The sequence below is a fragment of the Zeus faber genome, assembly GCF_960531495.2.
Source record: "Zeus faber genome assembly, chromosome: 10".
Classification (NCBI taxonomy): domain Eukaryota; kingdom Metazoa; phylum Chordata; class Actinopteri; order Zeiformes; family Zeidae; genus Zeus; species Zeus faber.
Window position 1 is genome coordinate 25,621,795 of NC_137199.1, and position 17,456 is coordinate 25,639,250.

The 17,456-nt window shown below is 45.2% G+C and overlaps 1 protein-coding gene across 1 annotated transcript in view; it reads right to left on the reverse strand.

Annotated features, from left to right (window-relative positions):
• Window positions 1–5,697: 5,697 nt before the first annotated feature.
• The window catches only part of tnmd (tenomodulin), a 46,576-nt gene continuing 34,817 nt past the window's right edge, over window positions 5,698–17,456 (reverse strand). Inside the window, exons 5-7 of the mRNA XM_080008586.1 lie at window positions 13,537–13,696; window positions 12,130–12,239; window positions 5,698–7,219 (exon numbers count right to left, since the gene is read on the reverse strand). Coding sequence (XP_079864712.1) covers window positions 7,010–7,219; window positions 12,130–12,239; window positions 13,537–13,696 — 480 coding nt within the window. The 3' untranslated portion in view covers window positions 5,698–7,009. The remainder of the gene's footprint in view (window positions 7,220–12,129; window positions 12,240–13,536; window positions 13,697–17,456) is intronic.

Consider the following 17,456-nt stretch of genomic DNA (forward strand, 5'->3'; position numbering starts at 1 on the left):
AGAAAAAAAATCCAGAAAATCACAGCAGCCCCACTATGAACTGCAAACAAACCACTTTTCTTGGATGGCTTAGATCCCCATTTAACACCTTTTATAATAAAAGATAATAGGCTCCCATTCAGCCAGATTTATAGACATAAAGAAGACTTTGACAGGAACATGAATGACATCGAAAAACAACTTTTACCTAAGATAATTCAAAGAAAAATTGGTTCTAAATGACATATTAACATAATCAAACACATAATAAAAGAGACATTCAGGGTCTGATCCTTAATGAAAAACGTAAACCTACAGCACATCAAAAGACTGACAAGTCAATGGTAGATCAAAAAATGAAAGCTTTCTCCCTTGGATATATTGATTTCCTGGATTCTTTCCCCCCATTCTGTCTCTCATAGTCGAAGTGTACCTATGATGAAAATTACAGGCCTCTCTCATCTTTTTAAGTGGGAGAACTTGCACAATTGGTGGCTGACTAAATACTTTTTTGCCCCACTGTATGTGTGTGTGTGTGTGTGTGTGTGTGTGTGTGTGTGTGTGTGTGTGTGTGTGTGTGTGTGATGTGTGTGCGTGTGAAGTGTCCACTGGTGAGTGTACGGGACTTGTCCAAATTGGTCCGAACCCGCAGCAACGAATGACCCGTGCACCGACAGAACAGGCACCCAGGCAGTCTGGTGTGACGACAGGAGTCCGCCCCCCCGCCGAAGGAGACCACATAAGGAGCCCGCACCGAGCACACCCGGCCAGGATCACGTCCCCGCCCGGGTGACAGGATCAGACGGAACGTCTAACTAGCCCCAGTCCTATGGGCCACCACCCACCGCCCCTCACACCCCCGGTGAGACCCAAGGGACCCCCACATGCCTCAAAACACTGTGACAATGCCACGACTTAGGAAGACCCAGGTATTAGTTGAGTACCCCACATTTCATTAAATGAGTCAACCTTGCTTTTGGATATTGCCAATAGTTTTTAAATTGAGGTGTATTCTATTAATAAATGTAACCATTGGGATGTGGTGAGATTGTCTCTGTTTTTCCAATTGCGTAATATAATTTTCTTGGCAATTGTTAAGCCAATCAAAATGGGTTGGTGGTGTTTAAGTGGTGGGTCAACTGAGGAGAGGTCAGCGAGGAGACATACAGACGGGGAGACTGGAATGCTGTGAATGTTTTGGAATAGGTAAGCAGAGCCAGATGACATGAAAGTAGTCATCTCCGCTATTAAGGGAACAGTGAGAACAAACAGAGTTAATTATGTCCAGGAAAACTGGAACAGCAATTGGGCACGTGGCCTCTCCCTGTCATGGTTATGGCAGTAAATGAGGGAGGAAAGGAGAGGAATGTAAGCAGGAGGGTGCTGGGGTGTGTTCAAATCAGGTGCTGGTGGTGTGTGTGTGCCTGTGAGGAAATCGCCTGTATGTACAGTATATGTGTATGTGTGTGTGTGTGTGTGTGTGTGCGTGCATTTGCATGTGGTGTGTGCGCGTGTGAAGTGTCCACCGGTGAATGTAGGGTGCTTGTCCAAATTGGTTGTGGTGTATGAGGTCGGTATTACATATATCGTAGCGCCTCCAAGCAGTTGGAAAGGCCCGACGCCACCCCCGAGGCTTGCGGCCGTATAGACACCCCACAAGTGCAGGAAAGCCCCGAGCACTCCGCCCCGCAGCCACAGAAGACCCCCCGGCCCCCAGAGAAGCTGGAAGCCCGCGGAGCAACACCCACAACCGGCCCCGAGGAGCATAACCCAGTCCCAGGGAGCGCGAAGAGACCCCCACACCCCTGAGGCGCACACATACAAACCCACCCCCACGTGCAGGCACAAGATGCAGCCGCAGGCGCAGAACACGGGCCGCTGGCGCCAGGCACGGACCGACAAACTGACAACCCGTCCAAACCGTCCCCCCACGGCTGCCAGCGCCCGGCGCTGGGGCGAGGCCCTCCCCGCCGCAACCGGCTAGACGCCCCAGCTGCCACAACGGACCACAGAACAAAGGGGGGCAGACGGCCCCCCCACCCACAGCCCGGCCACCCAGCGACGAATGACCCGTGCACTGACAGCGCTCGAGAACAGGCACCCAGGCAGTCGGGTGTGACGACAGGAGTCCGCCCTCCACCGAAGGAGACCACATAAGGAGCCCGCACCGAGAACACCCCGCCCGGGTGTCAGGACCAGACGGAACGTTTAACTGGCCCCAGCCCAATGGGCCACCCACCCGGCGCCCCTAACACCCTGCTGTGGCCTGGGACCCCCCCATGGCCACAGCACCAAGTGCCACGGCCCCACAGCTGCCGGCGGCTGGCAACCGCAGAGCCCCGGTGAGACCCAAGGGACCCCCACATGCCCCAAAACACTGCGACATTGCCACGACTTAGGAAGACTCAAGTGTTAGTTAATGGAGTTATGTCAGTGATAAAAGTAGCCCATATTTCATTAAATAAATCAACATTGTTTTTGGATATTGCCAATAGTTTTTAAATTGAGATGTATTTTATTAAAAAATGTAACCATTGGGATGTGATGAGATAATCTTTGTTTTTCCAATTGCGTAATATATAATTTTCTTGGCAATGGTTAAGGCAATCAAAATGGGTTGGTGGTGTTTAAGTGGTGGGTCAACTGAGGAGAGGTCAGCGAGGAGACATACAGACGGGGAGACTGGAATGCTGTGACCCAGAAGAGATGATAGCTTCTTGGTGATGTTGGTCCGGAATGTTTTGGAATAGGTAAGCAGAGCCAGATGACATGAAAGTAGTCATCTCTGCTATTAAGGGAACAGTGAGAACAAACATCTGTATCCACAAAACCCATTTTGAACATTTTGATATGAGCTCTGCACAATCTTATGTCGGATGAGTTGCATTTTGGAATTGAGGATCATAGAAAAGGTGTTATTATAAATAAGCTTCCACAGGTTGATCAGTAGAAACAGCAAGGTCTATAAAGGTAAAGTGTCATCTGTTTTTAATAAAAGTTTGTATATTCTGGAAATATTTTTTTAAAATGACCTATATGAGTAAGATGTTCAATCATCGGAGGTGGTTGTAGGATGTTGTTCGTCTATTTGATTTTAACCTTTGGAGAAAGGCAGTTGAAGGAACTGCAGGAAACTGAGGCCACCATTATTATACCTTTGGGGTAAGGTTGGCAAGGATGTAAGCAAATTGTTTTCAAAAATAAGTTCCAGATGAGTAATTCCTTGGGTTTTCCAAGACTGGAAGATTATTGGTCTGTTTTTTTAACCAGAAAATCCACGTTGTGCCAGATTGGGCTGAATTTGTTTGGGGATAGAGTGTGACCACTGATGTTGAGGAATCTCCACCAGGCTGACAAAGTCGTTGCGATGAATGGCTTTTTAAAGCAATTATGTTTCCTCATTGATTCTGTAAGGACGGGGAGATCAGATATTGATAAATCCTGACACTCTGTTTGTTCAATGTCTCACCATCCATGGCCCGTTTGTAACTCTGGTTGTGACCATTTAATTATAAATTGAAGATAGTAGTATCTGAACCTTGGGGCTGCCGGGACTCCGCAGTCTTTGTTTTTCTGTAGTGTTGGTATTTTAATTCTCGGTTTCTTGTGTTTCCAATAGAATTTCTTGATTAATCCGTCCAGAGCAGCGATTCCCAACCTATGGACCTATGGGGAGGGTATTGCAAGTGGGCCGCCAAATCATGGGCCGCTGGAATTTCTCGATAATAAGATCAAGGAGCATCAGGGCGAGAAGAAACGTCGTGTGCGTCCTCCGACGGCCACAGCGACGAGGTGGAGGTGGAGGACGCTCCTGGGGATCTCTCCCCCTGCGACGGCGCATTGAAACCGGCTTCCCCGCAGAAGTACCTGACAAACCCCTGGCTTCATCTCGGGTCCGAGTGTCCCGATCTGACCGACAGAGCTTTCGCGATTTCTGACGCCTTTCCCCGACGACGTGTCTCGCTGAGGCTGGCTTTTCGGCGCTTGTGGCGTTGAAGACGAAATACAGGAATGAACTGAGTGTTGAGCCAGCTCTACGCCTGAGACTGTCGTCCCTGAAGCCAGACATCAATCTGAGTTCGTATCAATGTGCTTTCTGTTGTTGACGTCGGTTTTACGTCGCGAACGTTACGCGAAAGTTCCATAGATATAAAGGTTATTTTTTACCCACCGCTTTTTTTGTTTTACCGCTACTGCACTGTATGTATGAGAATGCATATGATTGTTAAAATATACGTCCTCTGAGTAGGCACGCTTTGGCTCACGTGTTACTTCCGGTCGGATGTGGGCCGCCAACACTTTTTTCAAATGGGCCGTCAGTCCGAACAGGTTGGGAACCGCTGGTCCAGAGTTTTAAACCAATTTACCATTAGTTGGACTGGGGTCATTGAAAATATATAGTTTATTTTTGGTAGTATATTCATTTTCACTGCCTTTTGCTAAGTGCCTTTGCCTCCCCCAACAACCACCCTAACTCAAAGACAAAGAAACAAAGGGTTAATAAAACAGAAAACTGTCTGCCTGACCATACAGTGTTAAATGTGTGTACTTTGTGTAAAACTACCTAAGGTTGAAAGCAAATAAACAAATTCCAAATCAAACAAACCGTGCTGTTATTTGTTCGGATGTGGTTGGCTGAGTGAACCTCCGTGGGTAGCAAACTAACGAAGTGGGGGAGCGTGAATTGGGATAATATTACCATGTGTGGCTGCGGCATCACAGTCTAAAACGACTGCAATTAGAAGAAACCCACTTTGCCTCTAAAATGTGCATTATCACCTCTGTTGGAGAATGTAGAACGAGATGTTTAAGAGCATTGATTTTGTGGTGGATCTATTCTGTTTGAAAAATGATGTTTTTTCTTGTGCTCTGGAACGGATCCAAGCGCTCCTTTCCCGCAACGTCTGTGGCCTTTGTTGGATTTTCACCCCTCCACTGTTAGATTGAGAGACATGAATTATCCAGCGGCCGCACATTTTGTTGAATATATAACATTTCCTTGCCAAGGTACATTGGGATTGAGGAGGTATTGCTTCCCGCGAGGAGGGAACCTGTATATATTTCCTCCTCTCCAGGAGCAGAGGCTATTGGAAGAAATCTATCCTGAAAATGAATTTATAATTTGTTTTCCTGATATATCTTCTGCAAAGTTTTATAATGGGTCTCGGGCTTGGCTGAAGGGAACTGGATCGTCCGCTTCACCCTGAGGAGCGGGAACGCCATCATGTCGCCCGTATCGACTGTAATTACTTGTGTTTCACGCTCATCTTTGGGGGCCAAAACCTTATTTAAATCTGAATATGGAGCTTACTATAGAGTATTTTTCATTTTATTTCTTTACTTCACCCCCCCTCTCCCAATTTGACGGCAAGGGAATGTTGTAGAACTTCAGAATTCCTTTGACAAGGCCGTTTGGGAACCGTGTGTTAAATTGGTTGCATTTGCCAGAGCGCCTTTTCTAGACCAGGGCGAAACGTTCACCCATTTAACCATTCACACGCACACACATTCATTGCTAATACGGAAACTGAAACATCATGGTCTACCACACTCTTCTCACACTATTTAGCATAGCAGTATGTGATGTCTACTGTAAATGCGTGTGTGTGCGTGTGTCTAAATATATTTAGTCATCAAATGGCAGAGTGAGTGATGTTGCAGAAAGCATATGTATGTATGTATGTATTTTTAGACAGAGCCATATTACAAAACAAACAGTTTATTCCTACAATTAAATTTTAATCAGAATAATGGTAGAAATTCACATAACAAAAAGACAAATTTCTAACTTATTGTTTATTTTTTTTCTCCTAAATATTTCAGTCCGACTAATTCTTTCAAATACATCATTTACACGTGAATTGTTTTGCGTATCACTTAGCATGACAGTTCAGATAAAACATTAAATGAGATGACATCACAATCAACACACTCATCGCAGTTCTATAATAAGATCCATTTAACAGAAGAAGCATATTATGTGCCTTTCATATGCAATTAGGTATGATATATACTTTATTTATATATTTTTGAAAGTCTTTATTTTTGTCCTTACTTAGAGCACAATTTAATGAAAATATTTATATTTTTTGATGCAAACTATGCCAATATAAAAGCACAGAAGAAATAGAAGCGAGATTATTAGACTAGATTTACATCTTAAACAAGACCCATGCATAGAAGACATTATTCAGATTTTCTCTCAATTCGGCTAATTGAGCCCCATTCAAAAATACGTGTACGATCAGCTATAATCATAGCTGCAGGGAATGTTTCCACAAACTTATTGGCGCTCATCTGTATTTTTCATTTTCTCGTCTTTGTTATTTGTCACGGTAGAAATGTACATGTGTTCAGAAGCATGTGGGACGGCTTCCACTTAGAATGATTCATGTTAAAATAAATTACAGTAGGCCCTTCGCCAGACCTTACATGAACGACCAAGCGGTTCAGTAGGCTGCATTTGCGGAGCTAATGAGCTCGTCATTATATCCATATCATCAGACTGGTTCAAAGTGATCAATAATACATAAAGAATCCAATAGAGCTGTTAGACAAACACGTAGTGGAGTATTTTCCTTCATTGGAAAGAAAATCGGCTAATTGTGCCGTCCTCGGGGGCTGCACAGATGGATTTTCTGAGAGCGATTCTTTTTTTGCAATTCCTTTTATTTGCACACAAGCCTTATGTCTGCATGGCTTTACCGTCTGTCTACCTATGCATAGCAACATCAACAGGCACTCACATACAGATTGGGAATATTTGGCATCCGTCATATCTGCTGCAACTGGGACACGCACAAAATCGAAGAACTAGGCTTTGTTTTTGAAGGACATACATAAAAGAATCAGACAAAAAAGTCTTGTGAATGAGGCTCTCTGTGTCTATCTTTTTATTATTTTCTGGATATGACAGATATTGTGTGCAATGGGTCGTTTCGGTATCACAAGTGGTCTGCGCTATCGATTGGGGTGGGGGTGAACAATGAACAAACGAACAATCCTAACAACAGAAAGCGAAGAATAATTCTCAGATCCTTCCGAGCATGCGGGCGATCCACCAGTTGCACGGCATAACGATTTGGCAGACCACGTGGCCCCCTCGGTAGAAGTACGGCCAGGGGTTGAAGCCTCTCAGGGGGGCGTGGTAGCGACGGCAGTAGCGGTAACTTTCGCGGCAGTACTGGCAACAGTAACCGTTCTCATCCAGACGGTTGTCCAGCTCCAGTCCGACGTCTCTCTGCAGAGGACACAAGGTAGGCCGGGGTCAGGATCACAGGGAGGCGGGCAGCGGGTTTGTTTCTGTGTGAGTTGGTGAGCTGACGTCAGTTGTTTTTTCCCGGGTCAGGGAAACTTATGAGGAAAGCGGAACAAAAGTGGAAACACCGCGTTTGAAAAGTGAAGCGCGCCGGCAGAGTTGTGGTGGCCGTGACAAAAATGATCAATATAACGGTGTTTCCAGGTCGCCTTGATTTAAGTTCCAGGAGCATAAAACACGATATAATACCCTTGACCTTTCCATTATGCCAGAGGTATTGGGACTCCCACCCGGACGGCGTTCCATTCCTGATCTCGCCGTCCTCAGCCCTCCTACCAGGGCCATCTTCAAGCAAAGACGTTGCCGTTTATTCGTATAATTACACTGCTTTCATCTTTGACCTCTTACTCCCATGGCTGCCCACACTCTGCACCAATATTGCCGCCCCTCCCCATTAGAGCATTCAAATTAGAGCACCCCGTGTCTTCATGCCTCCCCCTCCCGACCTTGACTTTAAGTGGATGGCACATTCCTAAAGCAATTAGCAGGGTAATGATCGCCTAACAAGGGTTCTTTCATTTGCTCTCACTGGTTTCCTCTGAATTTATAGAGGGGCCAAATGAAACCCAAACGAAAGGTAAATTGGCTGGAATTAATGGCCCTTGGATTCTCCATTGTGTCGGTTGTTCCATGCCCTCTCCAGAATCCAGACTTTGATCAAGAGCAACTCCAAATGGGGTTCGCACAAGTGCCACTTAACTCGCCCCAGTAGTTGAGGCGGCAAGTGCCCTCAGTATGCATTTGACCACATTTCAATCTCCCGTAGTAAATGAATCCTCAGAGACAATCCGGCACAGTCTTGTTAAGCAGCGGTGGTGCAGGAGTCCACGGCCTCCCTAGACCCCGCACTCCCAACCCAGCGGAATAACTCTCAGCAGCAGCTCTCGCTATTAGGCAGGAAGGAAATACTGGAGATAGACAAATAAGTGGGGATTTTTTATTTTTTTTTGCCTGTTTATTTATTTATTTATATTTTATTTATGAGAACAGAACCCATGGGAACAAATGACTATGACTCCTTCCACTCGTCCTTTGCGAGCAGGATGGGAAATAAGTGGGAGCCGCTCCTGCAAAGCAGACGAGTCGGTCCGGGATGAAAATCACTCACGATTAATAATTGATAATTGATTGATTCAGTATTTGGGAGCTGCTAGTGCAACACATTCATGCAACAATTGTTTTTAAAAAGGTAATAATAATCGGGGTGATGGGTAACGCACCCTGCGAGTCATGACTAACAAGAAAAACGACTGTGCGGAGCGGTGATAGATGAAGTGAAATTACACAGCGTCACCCCGGACTCACAGCATGTGTAAAAAAAGAAATAAAAATAAAGAAACGGGGGAACGTAAGGCGTGGTTGATTTATCGCTCTGACAAATCCCGGGGTGGGAAATTAATGATCCATTGTTTCGGTCAAGTTTAGGGTCATCGTCATTCTGTGGGAACAATCAGTTTTTCCGAAGCTGTCAATGGATCAATGATAACCTTGTAATCTAACCGCGTTCCCCACAGCAACAATAATCTTCCAGCTTTGGAAACGAGCAAAATTTTGTATTCAAACACCATTGCACTGATGAAAACAAACAGCCAACAGGTAGCACTGTACCTGAAAGACAATTAATTGAAGCTATTCTTTTAAAACAGGGGGCACATATTAATCATCCTGGGTTGGAGTTTCCGCCTCTGGTGGGATGCTGCACCCTGGGAAATCTGCAGGCGCCGCTGACAAACAAGCGGCATTAATGAAGAGTAAAAGTCATTACTCCCTTGCTTCATCTGATTTCATCATTACACATGCATGCACAAGCCTGCGCGCACACCTTCACACACACACCTTCACACACACGCACACACACACACACACACACACACACACACACACACACACACACACACACACACACACACACACACACACACACACACACACACACTCCCAGCGTCATGCTAATGGCGTGGCGTGCGATGTGAAAGTGTCTGCAGAGTAGAAAACTTTGTCAGTAATTCAATAGGACGTGACAAATCAGGGCACAAGTCCCTTCATTTCCACACCCGCTGGCGTCATTTCACACACTGATTATCGCCCTTCATGGGCTCGGAGCACACGCCTGGTTCTCTTATTAAATCTCATCATATTTATTCTAATATCAGATTAAAAAGGCACAACGGAAAACAAGTCTGTTTCATAACCCGCTGAAAGTGAGACTGTGACTATCTATCTATCCATCCATCCATCCATCCATCCATCCACCCATCTATATATTTATCTCTCTATCCAGAAAGAATGATATATATAGTACCGTAATTACACTAGCACTTCAGTTGTGCAACCAAAAAATGCACGGCGATGGGTAGAAACATAGGTTTTTCTAACTGAACCCGAAGAAAAATGTGGTAATGTCAGAATTGGAACCAAAAATCCCAACCAATATCTTTCTTATTTATTTACCACGTTCATAACAGCGTCCACCGCCATCTACCCCTCTGTATGGTGTGTGCACAATGTACCAGTGTGAATGTACGCATAGGAGCAGTTATGCATTAGCACGTAGCATTTTTGCTCATTGCTCAAGTATACATTTTTTTATTTACATAGAATTCTATGGGAAGATGGTGAAAGGCTCTGAGCGAGGAGCACTTCCAAAAGTTCTGAAGAAAGGCCTATATGACATCACCAGCGAACCACTCACGATAAAGAAAAGTTTGCTCAGGAGCCTTGGCTATTGGTCCGTCGCCACGGATACGTGTGTCCTGAAGATGATGGTGAAGATGATGAAGATGATTATCTTTTTCCCCCCCAATATCGGTTTTCCGGGCGAGGTTTTTTCCGCCGCCTCGGAGTTGTCCAGAAGGCCAATGTCAACCCTTTAACACATTGTGTCGCACAATCACTCACTTAATTCTTCCTTCACATTCATTCAACAGCGCGCATATAGTAAGCACATGTATGTTCCACACACACGGTCCACTCCCAAGTGTGTTTACATGTATAGACAATTGTGTATGTGTGTGTGTGTGTATGTGTGTGTGTCTGTGTGTGTGTGTGTGTGTATGTGAGCCTACTGTGGTGCAAGGTCTCCTCATATTGGAAGCTCATCCTTGCTATTTGGGTCAAGGACGGTGCGACCATTCCTCCAGCACTGTCAGATGATAGTTATTCAGTCTGAGATTTCCAGCGCCCCCTGCGCTACCCACCAGGCTCCGACGTGGCAGCCATACTGTAGCTAAAGGTCATCCCCATATATCTGCCAACCTCTGTCACTGGGGCCCTAATGATTATTCTTCTTTTGAAAAGAAGAAGAAAAAAAAAGCACGCCTAGGGGACGGACTGAATTGAGGAAGGATTCAGACCTGTGGAATAAAAAGCTGTGTGTGCGTGGGTGTGTGTGTGTGTGTGTGTGTGTGTGTTTGTGTGTGTCTGTGTGTGTGTGTGTGGTAGATATAGATAAAGTGAGGATGAGGTAGAGCGAGTTCAAGTAAATGGTAGTGCGTGTTTCCACAGTATGTATGTATTGTGTGTGTGTGTGTGTGTGTGTGTGTGTGTGTGTGTGTGTGTGTATGTGTGTGTTTGTGTGTGTGTGTGCATGTGTCTGAGTGTGTGTGTTCGTCCCTGTGTCTGTGTGCGGGGTGTGGATTTATATGAGCAACGGCTCCTCAAAAGAAAAGGGGGAAATAGAAAAAAAAACACCCTGTCATGGATTACCCATGCACCGCCGGCGTCTCCGCCGCCAGCGGCCAGGTTCACACACGCCGCTCCTGATTGGTCATCAAGGCCTTTGTTATCGCCAGCGCCACAATCACTGCCTGGATGCGGTGGTAGCGGCGGCGGCGGCGGCGGCGGTGGTGGCGGTGGCGGCGGTGGCGGCGGTGGTGGTGGTTAGGACTGCATATTGGGTTGTGCATTTCCTCTCCCCGATAGATGTGGAATATTTTCATTTCTTTCAAAAGGTTAACCGGCATTTTTAATTTTTTCCCCCTCTGGTATTTTTTAATTGCCCGAGCCACATAAGAGGGAGAAGACGATGGGAGACGGGAAAGGGGGGAGCGGGCAAGGGGGGGGGGGGGGGGGCTGCAACCTGGGAGGAAATTGAGGAGTAGAGCGGGAGGTGTTCCCTGGCCTCGCCTGAGGAACTTTAATATCACAACCCGTCTCGTTTCTCACTGGGTCACTCACATTTCCCAAAGACGGAGCTTTTCTCATTAGCTTTGGTGGATACCGAGACAAATGTCTGCCGTTAATGAAGGAGTGTGTGTGTGTGTGTGTGCGTGTGCGTGCGCGTGTTCATCTCAGTGTTTTTCCTTGCATGTGTGCGGCGTGTTTGTGTCACTTCCATGAAATGCATATAATAATAGAAAGCTAGAATAGTTCAAATGAGAGTGCATCAAAATGCGGCACTTAGCCTTTCCATCCTTCTTCACATACTTTGATAATTATGAAAATAATCATGAACGTGAGCTCTCCATTGCGACAAGGAGCGACATTGGGAGTTTCCTCTTTTTTTTTTTCTTCGAACGCCTCGGAAAAAAAAAAAAAAAGAGGGAAAGCGAGAAAACAGCGTGTAATGGAATGGAGGCTGCGGGGGAGAAGACGCCGCGGTTCTCAGGGAGGCTGCAGATATTCTTCTCAATTAACAGCGAGACATTAAGGAAGTCCTCAGTGAAGCAGACTTACTCAAACAGATATACAGAGCAGTTGCCTCGCCCTCTGGTGCAACACGTCCATTTTAACATCAATTAGTGAGCGATTTATATGCGGAAAACAGTGGGGGTGCAGCTGCCTGGGCTGCTGGCGCGGTCCTTCTTGGGCGGCGGCGGCTGAGAGGCACTTACGTAGTCGTTCACGGCGAGGCGGTCCTGGACGTCGCGAGCCGAACGCCGACCTTTCACCTCCGCGTCAGGCACGTCCTCCTCAGCGTCTTCAATATCGTGGAGCTCAGCGTCTGAAGACGAACAGGCGGGACAGCGGTAGTAGTCGTGAAACAGTACTCGTATTGTTTAAGTTAGGGCTAGGGTTAGCAATTAGAGTATTTTTATTTGTATTATATATTAGTATCAGTATATATATACGATAGCATAGTATATTATATATTATTCTTTATATTTTCTTATTTCCTGTGGACTAACTATTCAACAATTAATCCATGTCAGCCTTATAGCCTTAAAAGATGTAAGGCTTTCAAAAATCTGGTAAGTATTTGTAAAATGAATAAATCATTTAAAACACAAGTAGGGGACAAAGTAACAGTAAGAGTGTAAGAGTGGCCTAAAATATTGTTAAAATAAGTGCTGAAAGATAAATGCGTCCTCGAATCACGTGCTTAAAACTTAAATAGAATAAAGCATCAAACATGGTAAAATCAATAAAAACACAATTAAAATATTTATAATAACAACAATATATATGGACTGTTTTCTACTCCTATATCTTGAGGACTGTCTCCAATGCCGCAAAATATGGAGGTACTGGGTTAGGTACAAACAGAATGCATTTATATTTACAAAAAGGGCAAAAGAATAATAAATATCAATCAAATTAATCAAACGAAACGCCTTGCTGACAACACCTGATGTCACCAGGGCGTAACACTGATGGACCCCTAAATATAATAGAACGACATATCAAAGACACATGTCCCGCACTAAAATTTGTCTTATAACACCAGGTCTTGAAGAATGGCCTTTAATTCTAAATTTGAAAATTTTTCTCCATCCATTTTTGGTCGCTTTCTTCTTATTTTATCCTATTAATTGCTTGTTTATTATTTGGGGTTGATATACACTTCAATTACACTTAATCCCCCTTTATTTTTTAACCTTAAATATTCTACCATTTTTTTCTTCAAAGTCCCTCTTCTTACTTGGCTCCATGTCAGTTTGGCAAAAAAAAAACAACAACATTTTCATGACTCATTTGATATGTATGACACTGACGGGTGTGCCCTTGAATCTTTGCGCAAATTCCAACCTATTTGGGTGAGGTTAGGGTTAGGGTTATTTTAAGGTGTCATTTGCCTTTTCATGGTTCATCCAAACAATGATGGTGCTGTTACAACGACCCTCCGCTGAGGAGCAGGTATTAAAAGAGGAAGTCACCTGACCGCCATTGAAAGCCTCCAGAGGGATCGCCTCAGCCCAGGCCAGGATGCGCTCATGAAACGGACACCGCCGCTGCGGAGGGTGGCCACGTGGGCGATGGAGGATGTTTTCCCATTTATAGGACCAGTTGTATAGCCTTACCTCCCAGAGGAGAGGGGTAGATCCAGTGGATGGGCAGCTCCTGGCAGATCTCCAGAATCCGGGAGTCGAGGAGGAAGGCTCGGCTTGCGATGGGTTCCTCGGCGGGCACCCACACCTGAGAGTCCTCCACCCTCACGCCCACGCCCTCCATCTCGCCCGCCTGAAGGGGAAGCAAGACGGACCACGGATGCCAAAAGAATTATGCTCGGCTTTACACACACGCGCACACACACATAGAAATACACACACATACTGTATATGCACACATCCACAATCTCACTGCGGAGCTCATAAGACACTGTGTGTGGACTCACGCTGAGTCCTGTGACCTGCGTTTGCACCCGTGTCCCTCGAGTCTCTTTCATCCGTAACCTCGTTTTGGGAGGGCGGCAACTCCCCGACTCTTGACCTCCTCCGCCCTGACTCTTCCTCTTCTTCTCCCGCTCGTTTTATTTTTATTTTTATTTTTTCCCACTGCCTCGGGGCCTCTCTGTCTCTTACACATCATTGAAATTCACACAGTTGACAATTTGACTTTTAAATGACTTCAGAAGTGTTCTTTATTATGCCGAGCATGGCTGCAACATCATTAAATATGACAGACACAATAAAGCGCCGCATTCGACTCCGCACCGCCCGGCGCTATCAACGCCTATAATTTGTTGATACTGTAGTATATGAGCTGTAAAGTAAACTACTAATGCTTTATGATAGCGGCTGCGTGTCAGCGTCTAATAGAGATATATGAACGGGCTGTGGTAATGCTCTCCTCTGACAGTCAACATATTTATTTTCTTGGTGGATATGTAAATACATAGGCAAACAAACCCCCCATCCCAATCCCCTTGTTAATTAGCAAAGCAGAACAGGAAAAACTGTTCACTTGACAAATGTTCTTACAAGGTGGCTTTCTCGCAGCCTCAGACTTAATTGCGCATTTGTTAAGCTCAAGGTAGAATCCCGGGGCTAAAGTAGGAGTAAGAATCCCTCGAATGTAAGAATCCCCATTCCCCCGCCGTCACCCTGAGTTATATTAAAAGACCTGCTTTTCTCCCCTACCCTTCCCCGCCTGTTCCGAGGTTACACCGTCGTGTTCCTGCGGAGAAGACGCTCCGTCAGATCAAAGCCCGCGCTTTGTTTCACGTCTGAGCACTGGCCGGATCGCAGCGAGCTAACGACGGCTCCGAGGGGTTTTGAGGTGGTGGGCGGTGGTGCTGGTGGTGGTGGGCGGTGGCGCTACGCTCTTACATTGCAAAGCAAACATTGCACTATGTACATAAACATACACATACAGTAAAATGTACATAGTTTATGTGGTTAATTGTTGGTATATTTCAAATGCTGTATATAGATTATTTATTTCTATTCTCCTACTTATTATTTTTTTTATTCCTATTTTTATTAGGGGTCTTGCCTTCCTCCAAATAAAAAAACAGTGGAGCGTTTCGCATCGCTGGTGCGCCAATCAAGGGTGTGCTCACGGCCACTGGGCCCGGTGCAGCTGCACCGGTTGCACCGGCAGTAGTTACACCACTTATTATTTATTTATTTATTTATTATATTGGCTCCAAGGTGCGTCAGCCCACCGGGAAAATGCTTGGTATGCCGGATTACCAGTCCACCCCTGGTTATAGTTATAACATTTACCTTCTATACTTCTAAAGTATTGCTGAAGAATTTATTTTCGTGGCCACAGAAATTGAAACTAAAGGCGAAAAGCACAAACAACAATGGTTAATTGCATCTCTTTAATCGCCGAGGCGTTGTGAGTCCTTTTGGAAAAGCAAGGGGGGGGGGCTCGCAGTACGACTCTGACTTTGCAGTTTGAGGAACACCTCCAATATGCTGCGGGAGACGGCGCCTGAAAGCAGCGTCTTCGGGTAAAGGTCAGTGTTTGAGCGCGGAGCAGGGATCTTCAGCGGGAATGCCGCCTGACAAGCACAGATACAACATTATTATGTTCCTCTGGCTGCCGTGAAACATCGAAGAGGGGTTTTTTTTTCCCCTATTATTTGCTGCTGACAAATGATACAGACACAAAAAAGGCTCGCCAACACTTGAGAATAGTCACAGTTTGATGTGTGTGTCAGCCACAGGTGTATTTAGCAGATCTTTGTGACCCAATTATATTACATTAGATTCAAGTAATTGTCATTGCAAGTACCGAGGCAACGTTTTGCATTTCACCATCCTAGTAAGTGACGTATCTAGGAGCAGTGGGCTGCCATGAAGCGCGCCCGGGGAGCAGTTAGGGGGTTAAGTGTCTTGCTCAAGGACACATCAGCAAGCTACCAGGAGGAGCCGGGGATGAACCAGCATTTGGATATGTACCCTGTGTTTTTCTTCAAAGCATTTTGGAGTTAATAAGATGAGATCAATATCTTGCTGAAGTAGACTCCATTGAGGAACAATAGCTTTTCTGTTATTTGTGTAACTTGAGCTGTTTTCACCAAACAACAACACTTACATGGAAAAAACATAAACATAGAAACAAACAACAAACATGTACACGGAAAAACAAACATCGGACGACAACATGTATCGAAATAAACAGTTAATTAAGTCCAGCAACACTGGGACAGCAACAGGGCGCGTGGCCTCTTCCTGACATAGTTATGGCAGTAAATGAGGGAGGAAAGGAGAGGGATGTAACCAGGAGGGTGCTGGAGTGCACTCCAAGCAGGTGTTGGTGGTGTGTGTGTGCCTGTGATGAGACCGCCTGTATGTGTGTGTGTGTGTGTGTGTGTGTGTGTGTGTGTGTGTGTGTGTGTGTTAGGTGTCCACCTGTGAGTGTACAGGACTTATCCCAATTGGTTCTGGTGTATAAGGTCGGTATTATGTGGTGGCGCCTCCAAGCAGCGGAAAAGGCCCCGAAGCCCCACCCTGAGCCCCGCAGCCGGACAGACACCCCACGGCCGCAGGAAAGCCCTGAACGTCCTGCCCTGCAGCTGCGGAAGACCCCAGAAGAAGGCTACAACATCAAACTTTGTTACATTGCGCCCCTGTCTCTTGGTCTGCCTGTTTGCAGAATAGCTCAAAAAGTTATGAATAGATTTGCACAAATTTATTTGATTGAATGAAAATGATTGAATGGAATTTTTGAATCAGAAAGTGATGAGTCTTGGCACAGCCACGGCCGCCATGATGATCTGATCTCATCATATGGTGTGTGTGTGTGTGTGTGTGTGTGTGTGTGTGTGTGTGTGTGTGTGTGTGTAACCAGCGGGAGGGTTACGAGTACTTCATGGTGGAAAAAAACGTCAGGGAGCGAGGAGCCCAGTGTGCGCTGGCATACCGGGTGACCTTACACTTGTCATGTGAACGTAACGTTGAACATTTAAATATTTTATATTTACTGTATTATTAGGGCTGTGCGATAGGACGATATATATCGTAAGACGATCGTCTATATATATTATTGGAGCCCGACCTATGCCACATTTTTCGGTCCGATGCGTTCCCGAATTTGTAGAATCCGAGCACACCGAATACCGATGTTTTGACCGATATTTTGTCAAAAAGTGCTGGATTTTTAGATCAATTTGAAGAAAACTTGTATTTTATTAAAGTTTCTATATTGGAGAACATTTAACTTATAACCAAACACGTAAATAAAAATAAACACAAAGAACGTTTTAATAGATCAAAAAAATGTAAAAGATGATAAATGATATTTTTATAAAGAAAAAAAATCTGAGTTCCAGTGAACGCATCACTCCCGAAAGAGCGCCGTGTCTCCAAACCTGAGTGTAAACAAACGTGGATGGATTTATAACGCCAATGCTGAACTTCTGCGCTTATTTTGTTGAGTAACACTAGAGTAAAAGTACTGTAAAACAGATGAGTACAGGATGAATAATCTGTGTTTTTTGTTCATTATATATTTAAAAATGTTTTAGTTCGTTTTTTAGTTTTTTAGT